Here is a 13,571-nt window from a genome sequence, read left to right on the forward strand (position 1 = left end):
GGCCTTCTCACTTTTCTCACCCACAAGGTTTGGATTCTGTCTTGTAGGGCTGGAGCTGCCCTTCCTACATATCTGTGCGATATACAGTGAAATAAACCTGGGATCATTAGAAACATAACACAAAGAAATACTCTATTTCTGCTGTCTCTGTTTATCCCTGCAGTGAAGAGTTAGCACTTGGCTCTCCTCTGTCAGCTGTGGCGAGGAGTCCAGCAGCATAAGTGCAAGAAGAAGAGACCCAGTTCTGCTGATAGTCAAATATAATACATGAACCAGGTGAACTGTGTCCACCCACCAGCAGATAGGCCACTCTCAAACACTGCTGGAAACAAGATGAAGTGGAAGGTACTGGTACTGTACATGATGACCACGTGCAAGGCTTGACACTGCTATAGTGTCTTGGTACAACACATGATGCTGAACAGACTGTTTTGCATACAGCTCTTGGTCCACAGCAACTAATGAGATCTAGAAACGTGCCCTGGAAGAATGGCTAAAGCTTGCTTTGGGCCCAGCTGCAGCTGTGTCCTGGTGGGAAGTGCTGAGCAACTCTGCTCTGGTTCCAGGAGCTGGGGTCCCACCTGCGGTCCTGGAACATGTTGGGAAAGAAATGGGAAACTGGTAGTGCTGACAGCATTGTATCGCTGGCCTGGGGTATGTGTACAAATCACAAATGGGACGGGACTGCTGTGGACCGTGCCTTGAGCTGTTTTATTTTTCAGCATCAATCTCATTACATGGTTATGACAGTAGGAAGATGCCAGCAGCTCACATCCCAAGCAGCAGACCAAGAACTTAATGTTACAACTTTAGAAGTTTTTTGACCAATCACACAAAGCAGAAAGCTCATTGACAGTAGTTCTATCCAACCTATAAGCACACGTACCTTTGGTTAAAACAATGTTTGCTATTTTGAATACAATACCTACTTGTAAGCATTAAAACACAATGCACACAGCTCCATTATTAAGCTTCAAACTTCCTAATATCTTGCTAGATAAACTTTTCTGTAGCTTAGGGAGTTATTCTAGACAAGCGTTAATACACAGACCATTGTTCTATTTGTCCTTGCTTTTCTAATTTTTAAATAATTTTTCTGCTGACCTATCTCATGGCTACTGCTTAGCTCTAATCACAGTTCTGCTGCCTCTGAGGCCTGCCTTTTGCAGCTTTCCCAAAACCCTCTGATTTTGTGGATTCCTACACACTGTGCTGGAAGCTCAGTCTTTTCCATGCTGTTCTATGTTGTGGCTCCATCACAGCCTGCGGGGAGAGTGGGACAGGTCAGGAATTCAGTGCCTTTTGGATGGCTCTTGGATAGAAAGAGGCTGCATGCAAATTGGAGTCTTCATATACATGGATTATACTGGAGATTAGCAGTAATTACCATTTAGGGTAGTAATATCAGAGGGCTTTACTGAGGTGCACTGGCTCCACTCATCACCTGGTCTTTAAATCAAGATAACACACTTTTCAGAAGAAGGTACTTGGGCTCAGTCTGCATTAGTGGGGCTGCTGAAGGTACTCAGGGTGAGAGAGGGTCAGGATCTGGTGCTTACAGAAACGCAAACCAGTACCGCTTCTGGCTTCAAAAATCCTGCTCTAGGCAGAAGGGACAACCTGTAATACTCTTTCTGGTCCATTTTTGTCCCCAAGCAACATTTTTTTGTGTCTTCTGTTGGTGGGTGAGTGGCACCTCTTGGACCTAGTCAGGCACCCTGTCACCATGTTAAACTGGCCTGAACTTCATTTCTGTTTGCTTATAGGAGTAATGGTATTCTTTGCCTGTCTTCCAGTTGATGCCATCAGCATAGCTCCCATGTGCACCCATCCAGTACATCCCGTTCAGGTTGGAGTAATGGCAGTCATTGTACCACCACGCTCCCTTATATTCTGTGGCACAGTTAAAGGAACTCATGTCATTGTCGTGATCTGTTGTTGAAAATGGCATGTCTCTGTGGTACGATAAGGAGTCCCCTGCAGAGAACACACGTTCATGGTTACTGCAGTAGGGATCACAAACAGGACACTGATGTGTCTGTGCACCCCTGCTGGGCACCAGTGGCCCTTGCCAGGTGCAAGGCAGGTTATATAAATCTTGCTGCTCTCGTGCTCTCTTTCCTCCTTGTCTTGGACAAAAGTATCCTTAGCTCTGCTAAAACACATGGAGAATTTATCTATGCCTGTGAATCAAGTGGGCCAGATTCTTTTCACAGGTACACAGATGTCACTTCTCTTGGAATGCTCAGGTTCTCTGCAGATACACACGTCTGAATTACCAGACAGGGTTGCAGTGTGCACAGCCACATAAACCTAGAGCACTGCTCTCTCAGGTGTTGGTTTCACTCATTCCTGAATGATGGATATTGAATTTTGAAGAAGATTTGTTTACTTAAAAAAAAATCGGGTATTAAGAGGATGGAGTGCTGATGCTGCAGGTATTGAACAGCACCCCAGCCCTGAAAATGTTAGACCACCTGGGCAAATGTCTCCTGCCAATGTAACCAAAAGCAGACCTTGACCTGGCTGATACAGAGCTCTTGGAAAGGTCAATCGGATGGGGTGCTGCCTAGGACCAGGCTCATTTGCAGTTAAACCATAGGGCTGGGCTTGAAGGTAATGCTCTGAGTCACATTTCTTCGGGTGATGCATGTCCCCCTCCATCCCTGTACCCAGAGGTCACTCAGTACCGGAGGTACCATGGCTAGTTTTAAAAAACTGACCCAAAATGTAGCTGATACAAGGAGTAGATGATACATCTCTGCATAGAAGCTGAACACTTCTGAAATGCTCTAGGAGACAGACTTTCCCAGTGAGCTGCCTCAAACTTACCAGCGTTTCCACCAAGGAAGTCTCCTAGAATCAGTCTGTATTTCTCTGACTCTCCTAAAACTCTGAATGAAGCATACTTGGCAAAATAGTAGTTGTTCTCAAAGTCTCTGAGGTCAACACGGAGTTCACAGGGTCCTAGAAGAGAAGATGGACAGCAGTGGTGCAGGGCAGATGGTGAGTATGCCACTGGATTTCAGAGTGGAGGGTTTAAGGTGCTGTGAGCTAACTTGAGAGGAGCTGCCACTACTTGAGAGATTTTGATTTCCTTAAAATTCCTGCAGAGCCTCCTATACCTTTGATGGTTTTCTAGGGAAGCACCTTTTCAGATATGATATTGGGTGGTCATGGGCAGGGGTCCTGCACACAGCTGTAACTCTGAGGTTGTGTATGGACCAGATGATGCCATCACAAACAGTCCAAGTAGGAAGATGTGTTGGCCTGTCTCCAGGGTAGATCATGCAGCTAGTTCATTCTCTTCCCTGATTTCTAGTTTTGCATTTTTTTAGAGTGCAGTTTCCAGTGTGCAGTAGGCTGCAAGAGCCTGCATCCTGCTTGGGATTAACAGTGGGGACCTCAGATGAATATGAGAAACTCAGAGGTCTGCAATGGCCCAATTTGGTATATGGGTTGGACTCTCATGGCCCCAGCCTGGGACAGAGGCAGACCTTACCCAGAGAGGTGAGGAAGTGGATGTTGTCATTCCCCATCCAGAACTCCGTCAGCTGGTTGCCAAAGCCTCGTTTGTATGAATCCCAATCTCGCAAGAAGTTCACTGACCCATCCCAGCGCCTCTGAAAAACCTGAAAGAGACCCTCAGCCCCACCAACCCATCCCTCACTCAAAAGCATCCACAGTGCCTGGGGGACACACCCACCATGGTGAATGCTTCCCCTGCATCAGGACACTCTAGTAGGTGTCTGGGGAGCAAACCCCTCAAGAATCCCTTGCTCAATGATCTCTTCCATATGCCCTTGGAAATGAAAAGGAAATGATTTGCTGATTTAAGCAGGGAGTGGGTCTGTGGCCCTCAGCCTGCTTCCAGAGACAAGTCTTCGGGGAATCCCCTGTGTCCAGAGGGATTCACTCTGGTTTGCAGGTGTGAACTTCAGCTGTGTTTCTATTTTTGAGCCATCCTTTGCAGCCTTAACAAGAATCTCTATAGGAACATGTAAACCTCCCTCTCCTCATCCTACTCACAATCCATCCCCCACCATCCGTGTCCATGTCACAGAAGACGGTGGTGGCATTGCAGTCTTGGGGGTAGATTGTGTACCAGCCACTGAAAATCTTCCCTTTGGCCAACAGTTCTTTGCAGTTCTCTGGTTCTGTGCAAATCAAAGAGATCAAGTGCAAAGAGTTATAATGTGTTTACTGTTCACAGGAGCACACCAGCCTTGAGCCTTTGAGCCCTTCACCACCTAGCTGGTTCTTTGTACTGCAGGATCTTAATGTAGAGCTGCTGGGAGCCAAACTCTGCCATGGCTTTTGGGCCCATATGTTGCCAGGGAGATGGGCACCTTCAAAAAAAGATGGTCTAAGGTGCTGACACTCCTCTCATCTGCAATGACTTCTGGGGATCTGTATGATGGAGCTGCACTGAAAAAGATGACAAAGTCATGATCCAGAAATTTGTCCCAGCTCCAGAATGTGTGCAGGGCACAGAGACTGGGTGGGCAATGGACAGCAAGTAAATTAGTCACACAGGACAGTGTTCCCTGTGAGGCAGTGAACAGTGTTCAGCTCATCCTTTATGGATTGAATCATAGAATCACCCACAGTTTGGGTTGGAAGGAACATTAAAGCTCATCTCATTGCACCCCCTGCCATGGGTGGGGACATCTTCCACTAGGTTGCTCCAAGTCTCATCCAAACCTGGCCTTGGACACTTCCAGGGATGGGCAGCCGCAGCTTCTCTGGCCAACCTGTGCTAAGGTCTTACCACCTTCTGAGTAAAGAATCATCTCCTAATATCTAATCTAAATCTCTCCTCTTTTAGCTGTAAATCGTTCTGTAAATCACACAGTGACCTATCACTGCCCTTGCAAAAAAAATCACTCTCCAGCTTTTTTATAAGCACCCCCTAAGTACTAGAAGGCCACACTGAGGTCTCCCCAAGAAACAAAGTGCTTTTGAATAGGTACCTTTATATATATATGTGTGTGTGTGTGTGTGTGTGTGTGCACATATATATGCATCTTATGTATACTTTTTTCCCTCCCCAAAACCATACCTGCTGACAGAAGTTCAGATTCACAGGAGACTGAATTGTCCCTGTCAGACATCCCAACCTACAGCTGCGTCAGTAGTTGTTTTAGGGAAAACCTGGGAGGGTGATCAGAGATGGTAGTGCTGGTGGTGCATGTGTCCCAGTGTGCTGTGTGTGACACATGCATACACAGCTGTACCAGGCAGGGTACCCTGCTCTCCTAGGAGGGAGATGGTCCTGGACTTGGCCTTTTCCTTCCTATTAGTCAAATCTTTTACATACCCAGAGAAGTGTCTGGGGCAGCAAGGAACCAGTTCAGTGGCATCCCAATCTGTCAGGTGTTACAGCAGCTTTGATCTGTCTGAGCCTTTATTGTGGCCCTAGAGCACCCAGCTGTAGCCAGAGCAGGTTGTGGCTGTCCTTGAACTTTAGTTCATGGAGACAGATGGGGCAACTGAAAATTGTTTCTTTTATTTTTCTTTTTTTCTTCCAGTGAATAAGTTAGTCTGAGCACTCTCACACGTATGAACTCCACAAGTACTAAAGGTGTCACTGCAAGTGCAGGAGTATAATTGCCTTTGAAGTAGCCACATGTCCATACAGGTGTTTGCAGTGGTTTCATCTTAGAAATCAGGACACCAAGTCTCTGAAAAATTGACCTCCTCCAGGACACATGGAGGACAGGACACTTAAGTAGTGCTCAGACGACCTGACTTTCCCAGCATGGCTGGAGTACAGAGTAGACCCACAGAAGCTGCATGTGTCTGTGAGACGCAAAGATAACAGTGATATTTCCTTATTCCATTCTTCAATGTCACTCTGAACTTGTTTCTATTCCTATCCTGTCCTGACTTCTGGTGCAGGTAGTCCACCACCATCCACTCTGCAGAGCTGACCAGTGTTGTGAAGACCTAGAATGAAACTTACCCCATATTTCTGGAAATCCAGGCTCTCCTTTTGTTCCTGTTGGATAAACAACACCATCAATTGCTCTCCACCTTCCACACCCAGCATTCCCCTTCCCCAATACTTGAGATTTGCCAAGACAAATCCTGCTGCACTGGAAAGCTGTTATGTTACAGGAAGTGCTTGGCTCATCTGCACCAAGCAAATGAAAGGCATAGAGAAAGCAGGCAGGAAGGGTTGCTCAGTATAAGCTGTCCTGGCTGCTGCCAGGCCCACCAGAGGAGACCCACCAGCCTATCTGCACAGACCTAGGAAAGCACAGAGAGGCAGGTGGGAAGCCAATATCAATTTATGCACAAGGAGTGGCAGCCTTGTCTCTCTTGGCCTGTTGGACCCGGCATGATGTAGTTCCTGCTGGCATCTGTTTTAGGGCTTAGAGGTCCAAATGGTGAGACTGACACAGGACGTGTCTCTGTTGGACCCAGCTGCTCTGCTTGCTGCTGTGCAGCCCATGGAGCTGTCTACCAGCAGTTTGTGCCAGTGAATCCCACTGGGCTAGGGCATGTGGGATAGGAGTGGGTGAGTATGGGAAGGAGGAAGCAATGCACCTTGGAAAGGCAAGTTGTAAGTCCCATCAGGGGAATGGCTGCTGCTGGTACAGGGCTTCAGCCAGTGGTTTGGGAGCAGCAGTGACAACTGGAGCACTAGAACCATCTGCCAGACCAGTGGTGTTGGACCCCGTGATTGCCAACCAAATTCCAGAGGGGGAGGCCACAGTGCAGATTTGTGCTCAGTGGTGGGTGCCTGTGGCCATCACGTGCAGGATGATGGCATAAGGGAAAAAACCCATGTTTCCCTAATACCTTATTGCTAGTGCTGGTAGAAACATGTTCCTGTGGCACTAGCAGCAACTGAATTTCTTTTGAACCTCTGCATTTTGCCATAGCATGAGAATATTAAGAGCTCTGCCCAAATCTGGCTGGTCCCTCGGCCCTGTGGCTTCTGCAGCTGATGGTGCCAGGTGGCAGCGCCAGCTGCCTGAGTTGAGAACAGCACCTGTTACTGAACATCTGGTTTGGGAGCAGGACTACCCACAGCACCTGCACCAGGGCAGAACCTACGATGAGGTATAACTGTCAGCAAACAGCCCCATCCAGTCTCTGTAACTGCTCTCATCTGATGTAGGAGAACAGCACAGGGTAGAAGTTTACAAAGCAGCTCACATGATAAATTCAGCACAGTGTGATTTACCTTTCAGTCCTGGGAAACCAGGCTCTCCAGGTGCTCCTACAAAATACGAGAGGAAAATGCTCATCACAGACTATCCAATGCAAATGAATTACTGTGCCTCTACAAATGGCTGCTCTAGCCCCTCAATATGTCTCAAATGTACAAGAGAGGCTGTCAAGAGGTGCAAAGCTACAGTGCTTGGAGGAGTGTCCCAGGTGGTGCTGCTGGTGGTGCTGCTCAGCCTGGCTGTTCTCTTGATCAGCAGTATCTCCTAGGAACAGCAAGAAGAGCAGGATATAGAGGAGAGAGAGCTGCTTCTCCATCTCTTGGAATGTATGGGGCTTCACAGTTCCATTTCAGTGATTTTTTTGTGGGGGCTTTCTCTTTACAGTCAGGCACTTAAGAGATTTTGATCAATAGGGTTTGTCAGGGTTTTCAGTGGTTTTGTCCATCTCCTGCTGGCATTTCAGTTCAAGTCTTGGGTGCTTTTGGCCAGGAAATAGCTTCATATTCAGCACGTAAAAAGGGATGTCTTCCCTTTAGTTAGTCAGTGCTGCTCAGTCCCTACACAAGTTCCCTTGTGCTGGCAGCTGGATCCTTTAGTAGAGACACTTTTCCGGTATTTGCAGCACATTCCTGCTGAAGGTCCTAAGCAGGCCTGGGCAGTGAAAGCCAGTTTCTCAATAGACATTGTCCTCTTCAGGGGTTCATCCCATTACAAAGGAAACCTCATCCTGTGCCGTTGTTTGATCTCGTTCTTGTGGTCAAGTGGGCACTGCACACCGAGTGGAAGGCTGAAGGCTGCTGAAAGCAATGATATACCTAGGCCTGAGCAGCAGGGCTGAGCCAGAGTAGACTTACAAGATGAATCGTGAATATTGTGTGACTAACACCATCAGTATTATTTACCTAAAAATAGATGACAAAGATGCTTATGCTAACTGTTTATAACCTTCTGTAGCTATCTGCAAGAAATGTGTTATTTTAAGAAACTTCCAACTGAGAGGCTTGTTTGTAAGGTATTTTAGGGGAAAACCCTCCCAGCCAAGACCTGGCTGAGCACTGGCCCTGGCTAAGTGGAAAGCATGCCATCAGATTCGGGCATTCCTGAGCTAAAATAAAATCAAGTCACTTTGGCTTGCTGATTTGGGCCTGTAAACACTGGACCCCCTTTCAGGGGAAATCCAGAGACCTCACCTATGGGATCTCCTACAGCATGTAGGATTTCCCCAGTTGCCAGGAAGGGTTGCCCTTCCTGTGAAACAGGGCTCCCCAGCGACTGGATGATGTTAAAATATTTAGGCAATTAGATGTATCCTTCTAAATCACTATCCTGCCTCTTGTATAGTAATGATTAGGTGCATTATCTTGCTAATTTTTTGCTTGTTGCCAAAGCCAAGCATATAGTTTTATTAAATGTATTATTTAACTTTTGTGTTATTACCTCTATATTCATAGTAAAATAAGACCATTCGTTCCACTGGTATGTTCTTTAAATTGCCCCTGTCAATTGGCAGAACAAGCACTCAGCATAGTGCCTCTGCATCAGGCCTCTGGGCTGAAGCTCCATGGAGAGCTCCAAAGCTCCTCAGGGCTGGGAGGCATTTGTGCAGGCTTGCTGTGCTGGGGGCAGGTTAGGGTAGGAAAGGGGAATGGGGAGAGGTCTGATTTTAGGGTCAATGAGAAATTCTGAGAAGAGTGGTATCTTCTTCTGTGTTGTGGTCCCGGACACTCAAGGACACTGTTTCTGGTGTTCACTCCATGCAAGAGCCATACCCCAAATCAGGCCTTTCCTATGCTACTTCAGCACCGTTTCTTAGCCTATGGCCAGTCCTGCAGTTCATCTCTGTAGACCCAATCTCCTAATATATGTCCTGAGCTTGGGGGCATTTACAGATTAGAGCTGCATATGTTGTACATTACCTTTTGCACCAGGTGGTCCTGCTTTCCCAGGGAATCCCTGGTCTCCCGTTTCTCCTGCAAAGAGACTCATTTTTTATGTGCATGTTACAAACTGACCAGAGCAGGGAGTCACAGAATCCTGGGCAACTGGGCCTTGCCTTTCACAGAAATGGGGGAGCTGAGGTAATCAGATTCAGTCTTGTAACTTGGTTTTACTCTTTTACCTTACTCCTGTTTTTCTATTGAAGACTTAATACACTGGTACTGCCATTCAAAGTCTAAATTTGCAGTTCACATATGAATTCTTATGAGCTTTGATACATTGTGGAGCCAGTCTATGGATTTTGCTATGGTAGGTCATCTCGCTCAGCTGACATGATTGACCTTCTCTGTGAGTTGGCTATGAAAACTCTGAAGGAGCCCCATCTCCCTTGCTCCCCGGAATAGAGGTTGCCAGTACATTTCCCACACTGTTCCCCAAAAAAACAGGCAGGAGCATTTCAGCCTCCCTCCCACCCAGACTCTTGAATACAGACTCAAAAAATAAATGGATGATTTTCTGTAGAAGAAACTAATAAGATACTTCACACCCCAAGATCACATCAGATTTGTGACAGGACTTAAGGAAGAAACAGGTCACTCCATGTGTACCAGCATATGTTTAATTGGGGTATTTTTCTCTCCAGTTCTCCAGTTCCTCATAGCAGCCAGTGCCAGGCCAGCTACTGCTGCAGCCTCAGCTTGCTTCTCCTATGCAAAGGAACAAAACCATCTCATCTCACAGTGCTCATCACTGGTTTTGGGGGCCTCACCTTTTGTTCCTGGGAGACCTGCTTCTCCTTTTGGGCCAGAGACACCTGGGATCCCTGGACATCCTTGAAGAATGGCAAGTCGGTCAGCATCACGCAGTCCCACTATTCTCACCTCTGAGAAATGAAGACAGTCTTTGTGAAGATTATTAAGGCTCTGAAATGTCTTGGAGAGGAAACCAAATAATTTGGAGTTGAGGAACAGTATAATCAAAAGCATTGAGTATGGAAGTATCAGGGTGTTGAATGGATTGACAGATGGCAGTGAGGATCTCACATATTAGAGGAGCCTCTGCATCTCTCTGGCTTCAGGGGAGTTCAGTAGGAGAGGAGGCTGATACATATGACATTGCATGCATGACAAATATACTGTAGTTAATAAAACAAAAACTGAGAGGTGCCCCAATGGGGTATTCATAGCAGACTGACACTGGTGGATCTGTGGGCAGTAAGGGTAAGAGTTCTTCTGAATTTCCTGATGGCAGGCCTGTTTGAAATTGCCCCAGGCCTTCTTGGGGAATACAGTGAGAACGCTGTGCTGCGCAGTATCCCCAGACTGATCCTTCGTCTTGTTCTGTATCCTTTGGTAACTGCACGGAGGCCCTACTGAAAAAAATCCAAACTGGGGGGGAAAACTTCACTGAAGACTGTCTGTTCCTAGACACCCCACTGGTCAGGGAATGATGTTACATCACTAATTGGAGCCAGTAGCTTTCTTAAACAGCTGCTGCTGAGACTTCAGCCTCCCCTTACTCTCCTCCCACTGGCAGCCGAATTTAAAAAAGCATAGAAGGAAAAAAAAACATATGCTACTTCTCCCCCCTCCCCTCTCGCTTCCCAACCTCTTTCTCTTATCAGGGGAGATGAAACAGGCTGTCTCAGTGAGACAGCAGTAAGGTTTGTGGTTTACTCACCTGAGCAGGTGTCCTCAGCATCACAAATAGTCACTCTTAGGCTGAGCAGTACCAAAAGGACTGGGGCCACTGTCCCCATGGCCAGTGCTGCTCTGCACAGCTTCCCTCAGCCACTTCCCGGGTGCTGTGGTCAGCACTGACCCATCCAAGCATTTTATATCTAACAAACAGCCTCAGTGCAGGCTCCACCTCTGTACTTGCCCACTGGCTGCTCTCAGGTCTGGGGCCTGGCTGAGTCTCAAGTTATTTCACAGATAAGCCAGTTTCCAAAAGTCTGGGGTTGGGATGGAAAAGTTTTTGCCTCACTGCCCCGGCCTGCCTCACCTCTGTCCTCAGTAAGTTTCGGATGCTTTTCCCTTATCATATTTTATTTCTATTTTAGATAAAATGAACCAGCAAAACCATATTTACCTAAGTGTAGACAGCTCCCCTCATCCTCCCTGCTAGTAGCCCTCTATGAAGAGCAGAATTTACTGTGTAGATGGGAAAACTGAGGCACTGGGAATCAAAAGCCCAAAGTCAGCTGAGGCCAGTGGCAGAGAGAGGCTACACAGCCTGGATCACATTCCAGTGCTCTTCCTGTCTGTCAGCCCAGCACCACTTTTTGCCCTTCAAGCTTCCATTTGTACATGATTCATGAATGACAGAGTTCAAACTCAGGCAAGGGTAGGTAGACAGAGCATGTTTGATTCCCCCCCTGCCCCCCCCCCCAACTATCCATTATATTAGTGAGCAGGATTTCTGGTTTCTTTCACCCTGTGCTTTGCTCATTTCTGGCAGTGTTACTAGACATCCAGTCTGCTTCATCATATTATTTTCAGACCCAGAGCCTGTAAAGTTTATGAATTTTAGTAGAGGGCAGAACTTAAGTTTTTCCTCCTTATTGTTACATCCCAGTTCAGAGGAGACTGATTTATTGGAGATTTTTCACAGGATATCAGAGGCAGAACACAGCTTCCCCTCAAGCACTTCTGTCATAAGGTGCTTCTAACAGCCCAACTTCCAATGATACATAACAGTTTGATGCTAGGCAAATGGAAGAAGGTGAGGGAGAGGTAAGTATTTGATTGCCATTTAAATTCAGCATCCCCCATATAGCCCAGATATACACTCATACGCATATTCTTATTCATATATGTAATAATACAAAATAATAGTCCAGTAGATGTTGCAGTCATTTTAATTCCTAAGAAACAATTCTGACAGGGAAATGCACCACTTACTTTCGTTCTCCCATCTGGAAAAACTGCAGGAAAATCAGAGGAATTGGGGCAAAATGGTCTGCATTCAAGTTTGGGTTTTGCTTTACCTGAGAAAGAGCATCTCAATTGTGGCAGCTGGTGTGTTGCAGTTCTTGGGGCAAAATGAGATCAGATCCTTTCTTCCTTCAGGAGGAAGCCTCCCAGAAGGAAATAGAAAAAGCATTGGCAGGTGCTAGGGAGAGAGAGATCCATGCAGGACAGTCTAGGTGAATGGGAGCTGTACCCCTCTCTTTTCTCATCTGTACAGCCTGTGCTGTCCATCTGCAGTGGATTGGTGTCTGGAGTAGGGGGCAGGTGGAAGTGATGTAGAGCCAGCCCCCTGCACTGAGAAGCCTTCTCCTGCCCAGTGCCTCTCCTCTCTTTGTGGAAACATCTGCAATACCTTGTTTCAACTTGGAGGCAAAAGCTGCTGCCTTCATCTGTTTCCCTTTTGTAAATTACTCCAAAAAGCAAAGACCTTACATATTACTCCATAATTACAGTCTCTCTAGGGCTCCAGGCTAGATCTGTCTTGACAGATCTAAAAATAGATTAAAAATGTTTGCCCTGCTTTTTCCAGGTACTCTATTAGCAGGTTGCAGGTCTGGGTTGGGCTGAGAATGTATGTTATGAAAGCAGCTGTGATGTATCTGCCCAGCACTGATGCATCCCCCTAAGTGTAACCAGCTGTGAGCTCCATCCAACCCGGGGGACATCAATATCTCCCCACTTTCATCTGGGAAAGCAGCAGTGTCCTTGTTGACGCGGCTACTTTTGGGAGCAGGGAGGAGACTGCCAATGAACAAGCTTAGTCCAAAGTAGGTCAGACTCCTGGGGGTAGATTTTGAAATTGGTGCAGAGATCAATATGTCCTTAATTGCCTTTCCTCATGCCAGTACCCAGTGAAGGTTGCAGAGGGCTGGTTAGGCTTGAAAGTATACAAAAATCTTAGATCAAAGAACATCCTGACTTCAGATAATCTTGATATATTCCACATTTTACAACACTACCAAAGAAGAAACCTGATTTTGAAAATATGATGTTCTATTTCCAAAACATTTTAATTTTTTCCCCTCAGTGTTGCTATTTTGTAGGAAACTCCTGAACACATAAGTTTTAAAATACAAATTATTGAAATTTAGTTTCCCAGATGCTTCAAGGTAGAGAAGATAGCTCAAAATAAGGTAACTCTCAGCTTCTTTTTTAAACCTACCCACCCATCAGAAAAGCAACTTCCAGCTGCATTGTGATATGTAATATGTGGCCTGATGATAGCTCTTTAGCACTGGCATGCTATGAACCTTTTCAAAACCACAAACTCACTCACCTATGATTCCCATATGCTGGGTTTCTCCCTCTCATGCATAAGGTTCCAGAGCTCTAACATGCAATTTTAATATCAAGCCATGTGCACGTAATCATGTCTTTTCTAAACCAGCATTTCCCTCAACTTCAGTGTAACCCCAATTCACCCAAAGGCCTTGCAGTGCAACAAACTGAGTCCATTCAGCCTCTGCTTTAATCTTAGGAT

General features: G+C 46.3%; 1 protein-coding gene across 2 annotated transcripts; it reads right to left on the reverse strand.

The window, feature by feature from the left end:
• Positions 1-686: 686 nt before the first annotated feature.
• FCN2 (ficolin 2) lies at positions 687-10,937 on the reverse strand. 2 transcript variants are annotated; one of them, XM_064727693.1, is made up of 9 exons: positions 10,800-10,937; positions 9,889-10,002; positions 9,098-9,151; positions 7,196-7,231; positions 5,966-6,001; positions 4,030-4,157; positions 3,503-3,632; positions 2,833-2,967; positions 687-1,977 (listed from the first exon to the last, which is right to left on the reverse strand). In XM_064727693.1, the coding sequence occupies exons 1-9, from the start codon at positions 10,876-10,878 to the stop codon at positions 1,730-1,732; spliced, it is 960 nt and encodes a 319-aa protein (XP_064583763.1). In that variant the 5' UTR covers positions 10,879-10,937; the 3' UTR covers positions 687-1,729. The 2 variants fall into 2 exon arrangements, with proteins under 2 accessions (XP_064583763.1, XP_064583762.1); XM_064727692.1 differs by having other exon boundaries at positions 1,589-1,977; positions 3,503-3,644; positions 10,800-10,934.
• Between the last annotated feature and the right edge of the window lie 2,634 nt (positions 10,938-13,571).

Source organism: Zonotrichia leucophrys, chromosome 17 (assembly GCF_028769735.1).
Source record: "Zonotrichia leucophrys gambelii isolate GWCS_2022_RI chromosome 17, RI_Zleu_2.0, whole genome shotgun sequence".
Classification (NCBI taxonomy): domain Eukaryota; kingdom Metazoa; phylum Chordata; class Aves; order Passeriformes; family Passerellidae; genus Zonotrichia; species Zonotrichia leucophrys.

Bases quoted from the DNA above. Each gene is read 5' to 3' on its own strand.
- FCN2 (XM_064727692.1), bottom strand. From the start codon at position 10,878: ATGGGGACAGTGGCCCCAGTCCTTTTGGTACTGCTCAGCCTAAGAGTG. The intron at 9,152-9,888 runs GTGAGGCCCCCA...GTCTCTTTGCAG, and splicing joins AGGTCTCCCAGGAACAAAAG to GAGAAACGGGAGACCAGGGA. The intron at 4,158-5,965 runs GTAAGTTTCATT...TGATTTGCACAG, and splicing joins TGGATTTCCAGAAATATGGG to AACCAGAGAACTGCAAAGAA.